The sequence below is a fragment of the Tinamus guttatus genome, unplaced genomic scaffold, assembly GCF_059628265.1.
Source record: "Tinamus guttatus ecotype Peru unplaced genomic scaffold, ASM5962826v1 Tinamus_guttatus_pri_ptg000246l, whole genome shotgun sequence".
Classification (NCBI taxonomy): Eukaryota; Metazoa; Chordata; class Aves; order Tinamiformes; family Tinamidae; genus Tinamus; species Tinamus guttatus.
In genome coordinates this window covers 3,437,562-3,456,488 of record NW_028288780.1, presented here as the reverse complement: position 1 = coordinate 3,456,488, position 18,927 = coordinate 3,437,562, and the positions used below count along the sequence as shown (strand labels likewise).

Genomic DNA, 18,927 nt, shown 5'->3' with positions numbered 1-18,927 from the left:
TCAGTGAACTCAATTTTGCAAGTCAGTGAATTCAACAGAGCAGTTACAATGCGAGGAGTGGTAATTTCAGACCATCATTTTGTTAGCACTTAGTTTGACCTGGAAAGTTCTCTAACTTGAATATAAATCCGTGAGTCATTCTCAATGTGCAGAAAGCAAAACAAAACATAAGATTTAAACAATACTGATACTTGCTTTTCACTCTCTGAGCATGTACATGATGTTTCATTTTTAGGCTTCCCCCTCTGCATCCTTTTATTTTGCACAACAGGAAAGAAACAGATGCCTGTATTTTAGTGGAAACTAAAATACACACCTTATAATTTATTTTCAGGCATGTCTTTAAGTAAAGCAGTGACTGCCTTGTAACTTGCAGCAAAGTCACATTAGTAATCCTAGATCACCTTAAAGAAAAAAAAAATAGCCCAAAGTAGCAGAAACAGCTCTAAAATGGCTATGTCTAGATTACTTGGCATTTGTCAAAATATTCATTTCAGTGAAGAAGGAAACCAACTCTGTTGTATGGCTGGAAAAAAACCCCACACTAGCACGAATCACAGCACAGTGATGTGTCTTCCATAATCAAAGTAGCAATTGCATCCTGGGCTACTCAGATTAGCGAAGGTCCTCCATTATATAGCATGATGATGTTCCACATGAATACATGGATATTAACACATCCTTTTAAAATGACTGTGGTAAAATGTTCTTGTGACAATAACAAGGAGAAAGAAGAGTCCTGAGGAGCAATGTGAGGTTGAAGCGCCTGTCTGCAATTGCTCCTGGAGGGGAAAAGAAAGGACAGTTTGGGAAGGAGGTGCCCCATACAGTGCTCTGCAAATGTCATAAAGGGGATACATACATGGGCTTGCATAGATCCATAGGTAGCAGATAGGTCCTACAGCCTCAAAAGATTTCAAATGAATTCTAACAATCTCTGCCCTACCTGGTTTATAATTATTTTAACTGCAGAAGTAATCCATTCTTCTAAATAGAGGAACTGTGTAAGGAACTGAGTTTCTACTGATGTAAGGAGATCACACAAGGCACAGTGCATCTGAATTTGTCCCAGGGCATTCTTCTCATGCTTTGGTATTAAAAAACCAGCAACTAGCAAAAACAGACTTGCCAATTCAATGCAGCTGTGTGAATTGTAAAGAAAAGAAGGAAAAGTATATCTTGCAGGACTTCAGGTGCTTCTCCCTCTGTTTCAACTCCATCTGGAAATATTTGTTTCTCATCCCAAGTCATGGTTCACAAATCCTTGTGCAGTTCACTGTCTGCTTTACATGAGATTCTTGTCAGTGTTTGATCAACTTTTCTTTTTTTTTTTTTTTCCCCCTCCTGTAAGGGCATCTTTGTGATAGATTTCTATTTCCAGCAGAGTTTAATTTTATTCACTCTAATATGTTGACTCAAGCTATCCTGAAGCCATATGTCAGAATAAGGGCTTCACATCTGTGTGGGCAGCAGCCACAATGAAACATATACAAAATCTATCTGATAACATAAAGCAGAACCCTAAGCAAACTGTAGCAATTTGTAAATCACTATCCAACCAATCTTTCCTTGAAGAGATCCATCCCCAAAGTCCCTGAAGCCAATCAATATGTGGCCATTTCCATCCTTGAGGATCAACTCAGACTTTGTATTGATGTACCCATAGCATCAATGAAAGAAATACCATAACCACTATCAGCCCTCCAAGTGCCATACGCGAAAAGGGTTCTGTGGCTAAGGAGCTGGGGACATTTCTTCTCCCTCATAAAGCTCCTGAAAGCCATGCAGTTTCCCAGAGATAGTGTTTCACATGTGGTACGGAGATGCAGATCCCTGGTAAGAAGGGAGCTCATAAAGCTCAGTTTAACTACCTGTACCAGGCCAGCTCAGGTTTTGGTGGGCTGCAAGTTACAGCCTCTGTTCCTGTGCTCAAGGGTCCCCTGTCCCACAGGCTCCACTCTGGCCCTTCTGGCACTTTAGCTTCTCAGTTGCCAACGCTTCCCCGCAGGAGCTGCTGGACAAAGACAGATAGTGCCTTACGCTAACCCACAGCTCGCTTCTTTCTCAGCCGGGTCTATCACCCCTCTCCTTCTCCTACCTTCCTTTTTGTTTCTTGCTTTTTTATTTATTTATTTTTACTGCAGAGCACCTGGAGAATTAGTCTGGACGAGAAGTATCTAACTGCTATAGCTCCTTATTAACCTATTTTATTGATTTCTAGGAGGAACATTTTTTCTTATTTTAAAAATACAGGGAAAAATGAAAATCTTTGCTTTTTCAGAGGGTGGAACTGCTCTTCATATTTGCAAAAACTAAAAACATGCACATTTTGAAAAGACTCCGTATGTCAAAGACAAATTTGAATTGTTTAATTTTAAATATTTTTCTATTCCTTCAGCTAAAATCATCCTCCAAATCCCATGCAGATCTGTTGGTCTTAGCATAGACTTGAAAGAAGCTTTGATCAATCTGAATACACACCTTCAGCTAATTACATTTTCAAACACAAATACTTTCATCAAACACTAGCAAAACCAACAGATGAAAGATGATATGTTAAGAATGGAAGGATTAAGTTAATGTTTGAAAGCCTTTTTTTACTTGATCTTTTTAACCAGCATTTAACAGCAATTCATGATGTTTTATGTCTTTGAATAGAAGTCTCTGTTACAGGTTCTACACAATTTCTCCTTTCAGCTAAAAACTAGATTAAATGCTCACAATTAAATACTTCTCATGCCTCAAATGGGCCCTCTAAAGCACAACAAACCTTTACCTTCTCAATATTTCTAAGTTAAAGAAACTGAGACAAAATAACCGGTAAATACATCACAACTAAGGGAAAACGTGTTGAGATTAATGTAAAAATAGCCTTTGGAGTCCATGTGTAAAAGCAGGAGAAACAGGTTATGAAAAAGCAGCATGGACAGAGTCCAGGAAAAGCACCATTTACTTACAAGTGCATCAGTGACAGTGGGAAGGGGAGCATGGCAGCACACAGGTTTTGGCAATACCACGTCAAAAACTGAAATCTCACAGCTTTGCCTGGTGATGTTCCCTTCCTTGTGAGAAATACGCAATACACTCAGTCCAAGGCTGTTTCTTTAAAACACAAGGCATGATCAGTGATGGGCAGAGATCCTTGTCCACAAAAGGGTTTTACTGGAAGAACAGCACAAAACCACACAGGGCCCTGCTGTTTCACAGAGGAATACTGTGGTAGTGTAGCAATACTACGAGCTCTGAAACTCCCTATGCCCTTTCTCCAGCTGTTACATATAAATTAAGTATTGCTTGTTTTAAAAGCAACATGGCTCTATGTTGCAATATAATTACTTTAGGAAATTAAAGGCAGAACAAGAAAGTGGATATTATTGAATTACATGAAAGAGATGCAGATATATTGCAAAAGTTAACGCACCAATTCCTTGGTGCAACATTTCCTTGCACCCAGGCGTTCTGTTCTTGGCAGAGCTCTGCAGTGACAGCAGCTCATTGCAGAGGCAGGGGGAGCTCTCAAAGGCTGTGCACAACAGCGGGGCTCCCTGGGCAGGGCTGAGGGCGAATAACAGCATGTGAACATCTCACTGTTTTGTCCCCAGACTCCACTAACCGCGACTCTCTCGACATGATTGAACGGTGCATATGCCTGGTGTGCCTGGACAGCCCAAGTGGCGTGGAGCTCAACGACACAAACAGGGCACTGCAACTGCTCCACGGGGGAGGCTACCACAAAAATGGGGCCAATCGTTGGTATGACAAACCTATGCAGGTAACAACCTCACTTGCATGCAACAAGGGACTTACGCTGCCCTGGGGCAGAGGCTACTGTGACTCAAGTGGGAGAAAGAAGAAGGTGGCACAAGAACAAGTGAAAGAGGTGCTGGTGTTGAGAGCAGAGCCGTTTGATGGCTGCCAGCCAGAGCAGGCAGGGGAAGCAGGCAGACCTGGTGCCTTGCTAGCACCAGGGGGCCTTTTCCAACACCTCCACCTTCTGTGACATTGACCTTTGCACATGAGGAGCTAGACATATACAGAGATGGACAGAGAGGTAGACAGCTGATAGCAACTGCAGGCATTTACTTCTGCACAATCAAAAGACAGAAAAAAAAGCTGGACTAGGAACTTAAAACAAAGAAGCAAAACAGAATAGCTTTCTCTGCTCTCTCTCCGCACACTGGTTCCTGGGGCCCTAGAAATACTACTGTTTACAATCCAGCATGTGCTTAAGCTAGTATTAGGTTCTCACTTAACAGACTGTTTATTCATTTAATGACATTCTTGTCAAAGCTTTCTTGGAAGTGCTGATTTCTCAAGCTGCTTTCCCAATCACATTTTGATTGTCAGATTTTAAAGTGTCACACAGTTATTTTCACATATTGCAGTAGAGCCAGGGTGAACAATGTATTAATCTCCAACTGTCAACACTGGTGACACCTCATGAAAAATTGAAAAAAAAGCCTCTGACTGATACACTGCTTGCGCAATGCTTTTTGCTCTTGCCATACCTAAAAGCATCAACATGCTAAACTAATTTTACTTGCACCAGCCAACCCAGTGCAAATCTATTTCAGGAGTCATTCCTGATTTATGCCACAGTAAATAAATTATTAGCAGATTCAAACATTATGTTTTTAAAGAATGAACCATTTGTCATTAATTAGAATCTTCTGTTATTTTCAGGGCCACTAGTAGAGAGGTTTCAAACAAGTGGCAATAAACATTTTCTTCCTATTCATTATCAAAAGGAGACAGAAAGGAAATACATTTGCAAGGTGTATATGAGGGATTCACCCAAACAGATGTATTCAAGCTAGTCATAGATCAAAGGTAAATAGAAATTCTTAGGAAGAGGAAAATCCTATCTTTTCTCCATGCAAATGCAGATGATAAAGGAATTTCCCACAGTAAAGTTTATATTCCCACAATAAGATCTGTTTTTTTCCCCTCCACATTCTTCTCTAATTGTGCAGTGAGGCAGCACAATGAGGAAGGTCCAGGTAAAATCTTTTGTGTCACTTACAATTCATCCCCTATGAGAATCTTCATGAGACCTACTACGAACCAGGGAGACTGGATACATCAGGGTGATACAAATGAACAGTGAGTTGAATGGGAGAAGTCCGTCCAAAGGCAGTTTAAAAGAAGTGAAAAAATACCAGAAAAAGTACAAGGAACATGTAGATAAGTTGAAGTTTTGTCTCAATGGGCAAATGGGCATTGGTAAAGTTCACACCCTCCCAAATATCAGCATAAAAAGGATCTAAGATTCTCCCACTGTCATTTGTATCTACACATCTGGATCTGTAAGTCAAGGAATTAGTCAAGGAATTTCCTGACATGATCAATAAGAAAACCACATAAGAATGACAGTATTTCTTGTCAAGTTGGGTTGCTCCCATGGATAACGTATCCAGAATGTGATACATTCACTACCATATTTTGTTTTTTCCCTTGCTTAGTTTGTAGTAGGAAGAGACGGAGTGTGCGGAACCGTGTGTGAGCATTCCCCTTTCGATGGCATCGTCCTGGTGCAGTGCACGGAACATTTGCTCAAGCACATGTGAGTCCCCTTTCCCTGCAGCTACTGTGCCCGCTCTAAGCCTAGGGGATCCTCTATTAGCATCAACTCCCTCCAGCAACTCGGGGCCACCCTAATCCATATTCAACCATTAGACACCCGTCATTAACCAGCAAACCACTAAGAAAGCACAATTTAACAAATAGATTATTGCTATGACCTTAATGCATTTTCTCTCACATATTAATAGGAAAGAAAGCTCCAAGAAATTAGTCCGTGCTGACTCAGTGAGCGAGCTTCCTGCTCCACGGAGACTGAGATGGAAATGTTGCCCTGAAATTCAGGCACACTTGGCATCATCAGCTGAAAAACTGCAAAGGTAACAGAGATTTCTCATTTTTCTGAAGGATGAATGTGAACGGGGAACTACCCAGCACAGCATGTTCAGGAAGGTGTTTCCTCTTACAACACTCCCCTTGCCTTCCCACGTCTCTGACTCTTCCCAAAGCAGCAGTTACTTAGCAGCTCTTTTCAGAATGGGGTCCGTGTGGAATTAATGCACAGTATTCAGGAATTGCACTAGCCCTGTGTTGCTTTCATGTAAATATTACAAAAGCTAAGGATCACCGGAAAAGCAGTTGAAAAGACCTTCTCTATTTGCAGGGATGCAAACTCTGGTTTTATGGGTATGTAGTTTGACCCGATTAAAGCAGAAATCAGACTAATGGAAATGCATATACAGGACAAGTAGAACACAGCTGGTTTGAATAAAATATTTGAATTCAGTTATCTAATTTGTTTACATCCATGCTGTTGCTACAAAGGTTAGTTCTTCTGACTGGGTTTCAACACTGCAACATATTTGCATGATTTTGGGGATGGGCATCATGGCAATGGGAGATTTTCTTCCAAATGACTTCATTTTGACACTCAGTCCTTTTTTGCAATTTTCTATAAAAAAATCAACATTATACACATGATTAGCTCTTAGTTTGTCCAGTGTGATCACCCTAAATGAGGCCTTAAAGTGACTAAAAGTATGCATGAGATTATAAAAATATTCAGGATATGGAGTAATTTTTCGTGTTTTTTAAATAAAGCTATAATTCCTTCAAATAGAAGCACTGAAAGAAACTTACTGCCTTCACCTTCTTACACAAATTTCTCAGAAATTGGTGAGAACAAAAGAGTCCCTGTCTTAGGCCTCAGAAGAGGAAACATCAGAGGAAAAAAAAAAGTTTCACTGGAAGGAATTGAATGATCTGAGAGCCACAGCTCATGTCAGGGCTGCAGATGACAAACCCAGTCTAGAACCTGTATGAGTAAAAGTTAGTGGGAATAAGTCACCAGCAGCATTTTTGACCATTTGCAGAATAGAAGCCCGTTCATCTCAGAGTGGGTACAGGCATAAAATGTTATCTGGGTTTTATCTGCAAAACAAATGTAACAGGAGAATTTTGCATTGCCCCTCATGGTAACCATCTCTGCTTGTTTTCCAGGTTAGTAACAAATCTGGACTTTACTGTCTACAAGTTTGAGAACTATGGAAAAGACTTTATCAAAAAACAAAAGACTAGTCCAGATGCCTACATTCAAGTAGCACTTCAGCTAGCATTTTACAGGTAAGGTTAACTCAAATCTCAGAAACAAAGTAGCACAAGAGAAGATGTTTGACGACAGCTCAGCATGGTTGAGATTTTCCTCACCATGAGACCTTCTGCATGGAAATGAGCAGTTTTACCCGAAGACTACAAAGCAGCCAAAATGGAATTTGCCCCTAGGTCTAGGGCAGAGTCCTCTCTGCACTCACCCGTTCTCACAGTTTGCTCTACTGACCCACTCTCTAGTCCCGCATACATGATTCCCTGCCAGCTCCCTCCCCACTGCTCTCACTGTGCCTTACACAGAGAAGAGGATGAGGGGACAAGGCAGAGAGTGGCAGCCAATCCTGCCATTCACAGCAGCCAAAGCAGCGAGAGGGGCTGAGTACATGGGGCAGAAAAGCTCCTTTGGCTCCTTTGGGTAGCTCGGGGGCATAGTGGCAATAAGCTAGATTCTTTCACACGTGCATGTCCTGTGCTGCTGGGAATAACACAGATGCTACAGCAGTATCTCACATCAGAGTTCCCATACAAGATAATAACTACTGCTGCTCCCTTCATGGGCACCTCAAGATTTGATAATACCCTCTGATTTCCATTAATGCCCAGGATAGAGATCAGCTTCATGGTTTCCTGCAGAACAGCCTATTACACCAATAATTCTTAATCTTTATCATGTCAAATTAAATCCTGAAGTGGTCTTTATCTAGCCAAAACCAACAGATGCCCAACACATTTTGCATACTCCATTAGCCAAGGCCAGCAATGACCAGGTCCAAGATTTTCATCTGGATCTCAGCCATCATACAAATCCCATTTATGCAACAAAAAGCTTAGAGGCCAGCTAGTTATAACTGAGAGGCCTGATTGAGCTAGAAATAGCTAAGGCAAAGCAGGTTTCCTGAAATGGAGGTGGTAGCTAAATATACCTGGATGCAAATTAAAACTATAGTCTACATGCTCTATTCCATTTGCAATGTGGGTTTTCTGTTCAAATCAGTTTCAAATGGCACCCTTTCCCTCTTTTAATTTTTGTATTAACACACACACAACATACATTTATTCCTGTTTTAAATAAAACATTTCATTCCTGTAAGTACATGATTAATTACACAATTATTTTATGATGCAGTACAAATAAAATATTCCTTGAGAACTTTCAGTAAATTCTAGTTTTATTAGACTTATTTTTACACAGCAGGTCATTTTTTACTAGTGCTGTACAACTGAAATGTATACATGGCATGCAGCTCCTCATATTAGAAAGGAGTGGGCATCCATCTTTTTTAAGTTTCTTATAGAATTCTATTAACATTAAGATGAATACTATGCAAAAAATAAAATCAGGTCTGTAACAATGAAACACAGTGAGCCTATATTTCTTTTTGCCCTTATGATTCTTTGAAAATAACCATTCTTTTTTTCTTATTTCATTTTCTCAGATTGCACAGGAGACTTGTCCCTACCTATGAAAGTGCTTCCATACGCCGATTTGATGAGGGCAGAGTCGACAATATTAGGTCTGCTACCTCAGAAGCATTTGCTTTTGTAAAAGCAATGATTGATGATAAGTCAGCTCTATCGGTACGTTGGTCTGGCTCCTCTATCTTCTCCAGTAAAACCCCAAGCAAATAAATACATTCACAATCCCCAATCTCAACAGCTGTTAACTGTTAACCAAAACCATAAAGGCACAGGCCAGGCTAGTAAACTTTATGGGATTTTGTTCTTTATGCAAATCAGCAATTAAGATAAATATTTAAGTATTTTTATTTTTACTTAAGCATCCCACAGATTTGCAAGTGCCAAAATATGGCATTATAAGAAACAAAACATCTGGGTTTAGACCTGCTATCATCTTCTGTATGATCCATCAACAGAGACAAATTCTGCTCCCTGGAGAGATGTAAGCTGAGCAAGTGAAGTTCAGGGTCATTATATGGCCATGCCAGGGGAATTACCTGCCAGTTCCCTACAACAGATAGCTGGGCTGCATATTGAAATATGGGAAGTAATCTAATTCCCATGCTTTGATTTGGGTAGAAGTGTTCTGACTGACCTTTTTCATTTTAAATGCATGCTTTTGACAAATATTATTTTTCTGGGATCCCCAAAGGAGTTGAACCTTAACGATAAAAAGATATTACCTAGCTAATAAAACAGCTCTCCAAACTATCCTGATATCCACTTTGCAAAAATGAAAAATCTTGTTGTTTTTTGAGACACCATCATCCATTTGCCAGAAGCACGAGCGTTCTCTGAAGTACGTAGTCATGGGAAGAGGTACAGCTGAAGTCTCAGTGTTTGCACAGACCTGTGCCACTGTCCCTCCTGCCACCTCCAGAACGCATACCCTAGCATGTCTCTGTGTACCCCTTCTATCCACTGTTCTTCACTGCTGTATGGGCATTTTCCTGGCGGATGTTTAGCTGCAACACACTGCTGCCATATAGATTATTTCACACAAAAAGCCCATTATAGCGTCAACAGCCCACATAGATGTTCCTCAGCATCTAGACTAAGATTGCCAGAAGTACTGCTGGGCTGTAAATTAGGTGTAAATTAATGAAACATTGTAAAAAGGGCTCTAAAATCAGAGGATGAGGAAAAAATTGTCCAGAGAAGTATTCTGTTTGACCACTGCTTTTTCAATCTCCTTAAAGTTACCAAGTCCAGAACATACCTCATAATGAACAAGATTTGAAGAAGTTCTGTATTAAAATTTACAGCTCAAAGGAAAGCTGAAGTGATTTCCTACTTGGTGTAGGTAACTCAAGACAATGATGCCCATATTGCTATATACGTTAGTGACTACCATACAGTAGATGAGAAGATGCCTTTGTTATCTACTCTCACAATGCCCTACTCAGCTGCCCACAACACAGGCCTTAACAGCATTCCAAGAGAAGCTGGAGCCATCCATGCAAACCCGCCCCTCCTGACTCAGGCACCTGGCAAAACTCCAGTCCCAACACATGTTCCCCACGGGCTTGGGGTAGAGCTAGGATGAGCCAGCTTGTCCTGGCACGTTGTCTGGCCATATTCCTCTTACTGTCTCCAACAGTCTCTTTCCACCTTCCTTGGTCCCGCACTTTCTGACTTCTCTAGCTCTTCAAAAGCTTCAACATTTCTCTCTCTTTTTTTTTTATTTTATGATTTAGATGTGATATTGTGACCATTGCTTCATATGAACAAGCGTAACGGGATAAAAGAAGTTTTTATTCCCTCTGAAAGGCTGCAAGCAGAATGCAAACCCCTCCCACTGCTATTTTTTCTGCCTTCTTATCCACTAACAGGTGCAAATGGCATCTAAATCAATCTGTGACTGTCTTTGTGACAAACTTTTAAAGTAGAAAAATATTTGTTTAGATTTTAATAGCTTTCAATCCAAACTACGTATACACTGTGATTGTAGAATCATCTAAAAACAAAATTGGCTTAACAGAACTCTCTTCCAAGACCATTTCTTTAGACCTACTGATTTCCTGTGTATGTGAAGAAGTCATTTCTACTTTTGCGGGACAGAGAGATGCATAATTTGATTTAAACAGCCTTAAAGTGCCCAAAATATTGTCTGTTAACAGTCATTAATCTAAATCAAATGAATAATAAAAAATAAATAAAAAAAAACTACCTGATGTCAATAAAAGTGATTTTCAAGACAGAACTTGAACTGTCACCAAAGACTGATCGAGTCAGATTGATTTTCTACCAGGAGAAATATCTCATACATTTGACACCTGCTGTAAAAGAAGCATCTGACACTTCAGAGATTGCTTGAATAGCTGTAAATTAAACACATTTAAAGATTGCATTTGATAATTTAATCTGTATAAGGAAACTAAGGCCTGGCTCTGGTCCTGCAAAAAATAATAAACTCTGTACTTCAAGGGTCCCTGATGGTGTCCTTGAATTGCTTCTAAAAAGATGTTTATTATAAAGATCATTCATTCTTCACTGGAGCTGAAGGTTCCCTGTTCATCTGCACACCTAGCCATTCCTGGCTGTTTCAGAGTCTCCCAAAACTGAAGCATCTGACTTGATGCATAGCAAAGCAGAACTTCTTAGGATTGTTCCTTTCATGTAAAGAGCTGACATTTGACAGGAATCAAGATTTGCTAGTTTGTTTTGTGAAACACGAAGCATCTATAAAGAGTAGAGCAGTCATGGAAAATTCTAGATGCCCCTTCTCTCAGAGAAGTAATTTCTTGACCAGCTACTAAAACATCAGTAATGGTTTTTATGAATACCACTGTCATTGTCCAGATAAACCTTTCTGGAGAAGATGTACTGGCTGTTTTAAAAGGCTGAATTATACTCCGCAATTACATTCCCTACTTCAAATGAAGCGTTTCAATTAGCAATAATCTACACACCCAAAGACCCACGGAAATGAACTGTAAATCTTTCTTTGACTTCAAATAGAACATGACCAATGAGCCTGGTCAACCCTCACATCAAGTGCTGTAGCTGATCAGGACACTTAATTCCAACAGCTTTGCATTGGTGCATTCATTCGGAGTACTTACACTGGAGCAAGCAGAAAGGGGCATTTGACATTTCTTCCTATTGGTTGCTGGTGAATTGATGGAGAATGCAATTTCCTTGAAAGATAGTTCAATAATAGATATATTTTTATTCCCTAACAGGATTCTGAGAAGATGCAGAGATTTAAAGATGCAATTGCAGCTCAGACTAATTACACTATTTTGGTAAGTAAAATATTGCTTTGTCTGGATAAAGACTAGTTAGTTTGTGCAATGCCATCTTTAAGTATTTGAGCATTATAAAATGCAGTCAAATCTAAATAGGAAAGTGTTTACTGTGACATATTTAAGAAAAAATATTTTCCTGAAGGCCAAATGACAAAATTCTGCATATGACATCAGTAGCAAGACCACCACTCTTGGGCATAACCTCTCTCATCTAGAACTGTCATGGAATATGGCACTTACTTACACAACGTATTCATGGCAAATGTTTATCTGTGAAACACTCATGACTTGTATTGCTGTCATTAACTAGGAATCACAGCCAGGAATTAAGATTACACTAAGCTTGGTGCCGTACAAATTGACAATTCAAAAATGGCCTTTGCCTTAAAGTGCCTGCAGTCAAAATATAACAAAGGCTAGGTTTTGTTTGTTGTTTGTTTGTTTGTTTTTTAACTATCGAAAGGTTTGCAAAGCAGAAAGTTAGTAAGATGCAATAACCCTTTATTCTGTGCCCTTTGTGATCATCATTAAACGTTAGCCATGCAGAAAGCCAAGAAAAGGCGAAATGGAGCATTCTAAGATGAAGCAGCAAGTAGACAACCGAGTGCCTTAACAGGAAAAGCAGCAAGCAAGGCTGCAAAAGCAACTGATTTAGCGGCCTTGTAACATGCACGAAGGATAGAACTCTAACTGGAAAATCTAGATTCACAAATTTTACCGGTATTTAGATCCATAAAATATAATGTTACACATAAGCTTGAAACCTGAAGCATAAAATCTCTAACACACAGGAAGCTTTTTTTTTTTTTTTTCTCCCCTAAAACTGATCATTGGCGTATTTTCTTATGTTCTTTCTCCCTAGAGGAGAGATCCTTATCTTGGAGTTGGTCCTCAGCAGACAGTTTCATTAAGTCTGTTGCGAGCAGCTGAGAATATAGCTCCTCAGATAGACACGTATTGCAGAGAACTGATCCAAGGTGCCATTAAATACTGGTCATTAACAATGAGGAAGGGCTGTAGAAACTCACCTTTAAAGGCCTGAATGCAATATGTAAGAAAAGGAAGGGATTCCTCCCACTGGAAGAAAAAAAGTTTGGTGTTAAATACAACACGTTTTCTATTGAATAAAACTAGAGAATTCAGACTGGGTAACTCACCATATCCTACTGTGACAAGACAAAGCACAGACTTAATCTACTAACAGCTTCCTCAAACCACTCAGGAAATTAATAAATGTTGATAACTAGTTACATTAAGAGAATTTGCTGCCCATGGTTCTGCTTCAGACCATTGCCTAACAAATTCACTAAAACTCTTATTTATAATCATTGATGATTATGTTTAAATACTCATCATACGCAAGAAATTATTCACTTTTAGTGGCTATTTCCTCAGGCATGCTCGAAGCATTAAAGAGGTGCTGTGTTTAGGCAGGGTTTGTTCCTAAGTCTGTGAAACAGAATAAACAGGGGAGAAGTTTTGTTTTTCAAGCACCACGCTAGGATTTGCATCTTAGAAGCTGAAGCTAAATTTCTTCTTTAAAGCAGAGGCAAGTTTTACCTCAAAGAAACCATCACACCTGAGCTATCTCAAAGCAGCCTTTCTATCCTCAAGACATTTCAGTCCAAGAAAATTTTACAATGTTTAGCTCACAGGAAAAAAATAAAATAAAATCACTGTGTTAAAAAGAATTTAACTGACGTGGTTTCAAAAGAGAGGGTAAGACTTGCATGGTCCCACTAAATCATATGTGTTATGCAATGTAATAGCCCCCAAGCAAACCAAAACATCTACTTCATAAAGCAAAAAGCAATCTAATGATCTTATTTCCCCTTGTTAGGGTTTACTAGTAGCATTGCTATCTTAAATGTGGAGACCTAAAATTTAATTTAGCATTTTTTTCCTATGTGTTGACTCACAGTTTATTTCGTTAGCCTGTCTTGGCCTCTCTTCAGACATGACATTGATCTATGTTGCAAAAATGTCATTGCTAACAGCCTTATAAATCTTGTGTGATAGCAAAACATTCCTTTGATTATCAAGCCAGTTTGCCTCTATGAGAAAAACAAGTAAATGCTGTTCCTTTTTGCAGCTTCCCAGCTCCATCTGGCATGATGAACAAATAGCCCCTTCACCCATGGGTGTCTATTCCTTAATATGCCAAACAAGATTATATACTCCTTCAGACATTTATTAGCGGTCTGTTCCCAAGAGGAAAAACAAGCTTGTGCTTTTCTGTAAGCCCAACCTTCCCTTGTTTCCCTTGTTAAGAGGGCCTGTGCCATGCCGCAGGGATATCAGCTCTATTTGCAGCATAATGCAAAATTCCTTGTTAACTATTCCCTTCCTCAGCTCTACCCCCCTGTAATCAATGCACTCACCAACTAGAATGAGGCTAATAGTCTTTGGGCCACTTCTGGGAAATAAAGAGAAGGAAAAAAGGAGGACTTTAAATGCATCTTTTCATTTGAGACAATTTCTTCATTCAGAACAGCTCAGTCCTGTTCTTCAGCTGCCCAGTTTTTGATTGGTTTCCTAAAGCAACAAAACACCTGTAATTATGCTCTCCATCCGTCTGCCAGCCTATTCACTCTATTGCCTTTTGATCCTGTTAGCCATCACATATGCTAGCAAGTCAAAGATCTTAAACCTAAAGGAATTCCTCAAGTCTATGGAACTGGGTAGCTGGTCAGAGCAGAAGGACCAAGCAGAGCAAGCCCAAGGAGAAAAACTTGTAATCAGCAACAGTGCATTCATCTATGCTGTCCTACACTTACTCTTTTCAGATGCCCTCCTAGAAACAAGGGCTGCCTCTGAGATAAAACAGCTCTTTAGTGAAACCAGCACATGGACCTGGGTGGAGTGAAATTGGTGTGTTCAGGCAATGAATTAAATAGAGAAGCATCCTTATCCCTACTCCATGTCTTCTCAAGTGGTGCAGGCTGCTAGTAGACCGAGGCAGACCTGTTCTATATTTGAAATTGGATCTAACTTTGAAGGTGGCCCTGCTCTGAGAGGCATTTCCCCCCAGAAGATGCCTTCCAGAAGTCCCTTCCAAATTAAGTTAATCTGTAAACACCAGTAGATCTGTAGTAGACCTCTCTGGATCTAAATTCTATGGAATCACATGCATTTTGCCTGCCAGGACTCAGAGCCAGGCAGCAATGGAATAAAAGATTAATTCCAACCTAGAGGGGTTTTGGAGCCTCCTAATAATATAATCCTAGTGATGCACAGGCAATTCCAAATGTCCTTAGGGGATCTTGTACCCCATATGCTCCCCCCTTCAGCAGCTCTGAAAGACCAATCCATGATATCCAGCTGTGAGAAATGATGACCATCTAAAACTGCCGATAACATCAGCACATGACGCATCTCAAGAACAAGCTCTTTCCTAATACTTACAATTTCAAAGCACCACATGGACTTCTAATTATTGATCAGCAGATATTACCTGTAGTAATATCCGAATTGAGGCAACATGCTACACCACTCAAGCCAAGTTCCTCAACTGCAACCAGAAACCTGGGCAGCAACAGCCAGGCACACACCTCCATACTTAGTCGAATGTTGACGTATGTCATGTTGTACACAGGCTATTACTGGAATGGCAATAGACAATCACCTGCTGGGGCTGAGAGAGGTGGCACGGGAACACTTGAAGGAACTGCCAGAGATATTTACTGATGAGACGTATTTGACAAGCAATCGATTCATCCTTTCAACTAGCCAGGTGAGTTTTTCATAATCAATAGTCTTTGATGCAACACTTAATTCATTGTTGTACTTTAGACCTTGCAATTCACAGTCGGAACAATAGATTAAAAAACAAACAAACAAAAAATACTGTGCATTAATAGGCCTGCAAAATTCTCCAGATATGTTTTCCAGTTGTGGTTCATTTCCCCAAATTAGCACAGTAAATACTGACTGAAGTTACTACTTCCCATGCAAAACCTCGAAGCCTTTCCCTCGAATTCTGGAAATGCATACATATAAATTCAGCAATTTTTTTTTTTTTTTACAAGTCCTTCCTTTCTTTCAGTACTATGTATCCTCCCTTTTCCTGTCTTTTCCTCTTTCCCCACCAGACACTAGCTCTAGTGAGAATTCTTTTCTCCAGGACAGTACAGCCACAAGCCAGACAGGCTGGCATTCTGGGTGAGAAAAGCCAAGTTGTGAACCAACCTTCTCCTTAAAAGTAGCTATGTCTAAAATCTTCTATAGCCTTCAGTTATTCCCTATCAGACTGCAACCTCTACTGGCATGCATCTGGATTTACAGATGTATTAGACACTTATAGATGTACAGTTATGTTCAACTATACTATGATACTTTTAAGATTCAACACTTTCTATATTCAATGATCTCAAAAGAGGGAAGCCCATTGCAGCACACAGCTTAAAAATTAAAAGTTTCACTGCATATAGGAGCAGTCCTAATGAAAGAAGAAATCTATGTAGGAATTCATTTAGGGAAACACTAACTCAACTGCATAGACTGGAACTGTGCAACAAAAAAGACTTATAATAGCATGCTGAAGCATAAAACCTTAATAAGTAATTTGATCTTGTCATAATGTTTGTAGGCTTTCAGACATGAGTGAGTGTAACCACCATACTGCTACATAAATTCTGCAAGAAACTATCCATGAGCAAATAGTGCTCCTGAATAGCTATATGGCCTTCGGCTGTTGCACAGCAAATTTATCTGACAATTCTATGGCTCTATTAGCAGGACTAATGGCTTGTTCTACACCATTAAAAAAACAAATGTCATTTCTGAAGGCCCATGTACACAAAGTGTGAAGCATATAGATTTCTAACACATCTTTTATTTTCTCTTAGCAGAAAGTGTTTCACTCCAATATTATACCATAATTAAACTGAAGTGTAATAGAAATGTAATTTTAGCTGGTACCTAGATGCACTAAAATATATTTTAGACACCATAACAATTATAATTGATTATTAAAAAGTGGACAAACTACATTGTTACCAATTACTGCCTTCACATATCAGTTCAATTGAACAAGCTTAAAATAAAGAAAACCTTTAAAAAGTTTATGTAAATGCGTAATTGCATGCAGCCTTACAAAGTCTATAATAATAAGTAAATAAAGCTCATAGCTGTTAAACATCTATATAGAATGAGCAAAGAAATGCATTAACCTACTTCAAATGATTCCAATTTTCTAATGCTGACAATCAAATTCTACACTGAGATGAGTTTTTACCTTCCAAATGTCAGCTTCAGGTCTGGACTTCTGAAGGATGCCATATTCTTTAAGGGTGCTTCACAGCATTTCAAACACTAGCAGCATTGAGGGGGAGGGAGAGCAGGCGTTGTTTGTTTTGCATCAATCCTAATCAGCATTTCAGATGCCCCAATTAACCAGAAATTGTTCCTTACCTTCTCCCTCCAACCAGGTTCCAACTACCATGGAAATGTTCTGCTGCTACGGGCCTGTGGTACCCAATGGTTATGGAGCATGTTATAACCCTCAGCCAGAGCATATATTATTTTGCATCTCAAGCTTTAAAGACTGTAAAGAAACCTCTTCTGACATGTTTGCAAAAGCTGTGGAAGAAAGCCTCCTAGAAATCCGAGATCTGTGTAGCAAATGCAGCTCTACCACTGCAAAGCCAATTGCTAAACAGGAAGCAACCGCGCAGTCACAGAGTGACCACAAACCCTAGCCTAAGAGGCCATGACAACTGTTTTCCTGAACGCATCTTGCAAGGAAACAATGATACTGTTGTTCAAAGGCAAGATAAAAGCAGTAATATATTAGTGTATAGCAAAAGATGTAATTTGTTTTAGGTTGTTGCCATGTTTAAACCTTATAAAATACTAAAGCTTCCATTTCTTGCTTATGACTCAGTAAAAAGGTTTGTTTCACTGGCTGAAATGAAGAGGGCAGTAACACAAGTATGTGTGGTACAACCACTTCTAACCATAATTGACTCAGGCCATTTTACAATCTAAAATAATTGAATAAGTTTGTATATGATGTGAATAAAATACTAAGGCACACTGATTTGATCTCCCCTGCAAACAGTACTAAAACATTCACATATATTCTTGCAAGGTTTGCATGTGAACGAAAAAAAAAATCCCCTCAATCGGGAATATTGAACATAATATTGTAAATAACAAGCTCATGCCATGAAATGTTAAAATTCTGCATGAAGAGTATTTAATACTATATGAGATTTCCTATATCCAAGAGACATACCTCGGTAACATCACCTACAACAGCAAGTTATTCCTAATATATTTCTACAAATGGCAACAGATTTTAGGAAAATTACATTGGTATCTGCATGTTTCCCCAGCTCAAAAACAATGCAGAAACCGGCTAGCCTTTATTCAGGTTTGCACTTGCACCAGACCAAGCACCTGGACATACATGTTGTGCTTGCACTACGGGAGGTCTGTGCAGAAAGCGGCATACAGGAGACAGGACCCAGCTAAGAGAGCTGTGAATTTTTTGTCCAAAATAAAATAATCATTTATTTTCAATAAGTGGGCAAAAGTCAACCTGACAGACAAGTAGAGCACAAAGCAAAAGTGCAATTCGGTCCCACTTAAGAGCTTTTCATCCGCACAGGAATTAATTTAGTCACTGTGACTAACACACTGTATGCAACCACACAATAAGCAACTAGCAGCAATAAGCAACTGGAATCAAGAGGCAAGCAGTAAGAGATGTCTGTAAGATATGAAAGGCTCTAAGCTAGAACTAAAGGTAACAGTTAATTTCAGTTTTGAATCATCCCACTTACGAGGGATTTATAATTTATATTTTTTAATACTAGATACAGATAATCCTATTCTGCAATAGAGAGTAAATTAAACAGGGAAAATAAATAATAGAGTACCTGCATAATTTCCACAACTTGGAGTGTTTTCTTAAGCCTTCTCTCATTAGCTCTTTAATTCCCCACACTCACTCCAAGAACTAATATTTTCAACTACTTTCTCTCAAACTGAAATACATTGGTTTGTTTAGAGTTTTTCAGACCTAATTATTAGAAGAACAACAATAAGCTAGTTAGATGCAGGAATACTTTTTTGTCTGAGAAGT

At 39.3% G+C, this 18,927-nt stretch overlaps 1 protein-coding gene across 1 annotated transcript in view; it reads left to right on the top strand.

Annotated features, from left to right (window-relative positions):
- The window catches only part of CHAT (choline O-acetyltransferase), a 28,279-nt gene extending 10,743 nt beyond the window's left edge, over positions 1-17,536 (top strand). Inside the window, exons 7-14 of the mRNA XM_010213772.2 lie at positions 3,603-3,772; positions 5,463-5,563; positions 5,772-5,900; positions 7,021-7,143; positions 8,565-8,706; positions 11,772-11,834; positions 15,433-15,570; positions 17,267-17,536. Of these exons, the coding sequence (XP_010212074.2) occupies positions 3,603-3,772; positions 5,463-5,563; positions 5,772-5,900; positions 7,021-7,143; positions 8,565-8,706; positions 11,772-11,834; positions 15,433-15,570; positions 17,267-17,536 (1,136 nt within the window). The remainder of the gene's footprint in view (positions 1-3,602; positions 3,773-5,462; positions 5,564-5,771; positions 5,901-7,020; positions 7,144-8,564; positions 8,707-11,771; positions 11,835-15,432; positions 15,571-17,266) is intronic.
- Positions 17,537-18,927: the final 1,391 nt, after the last annotated feature.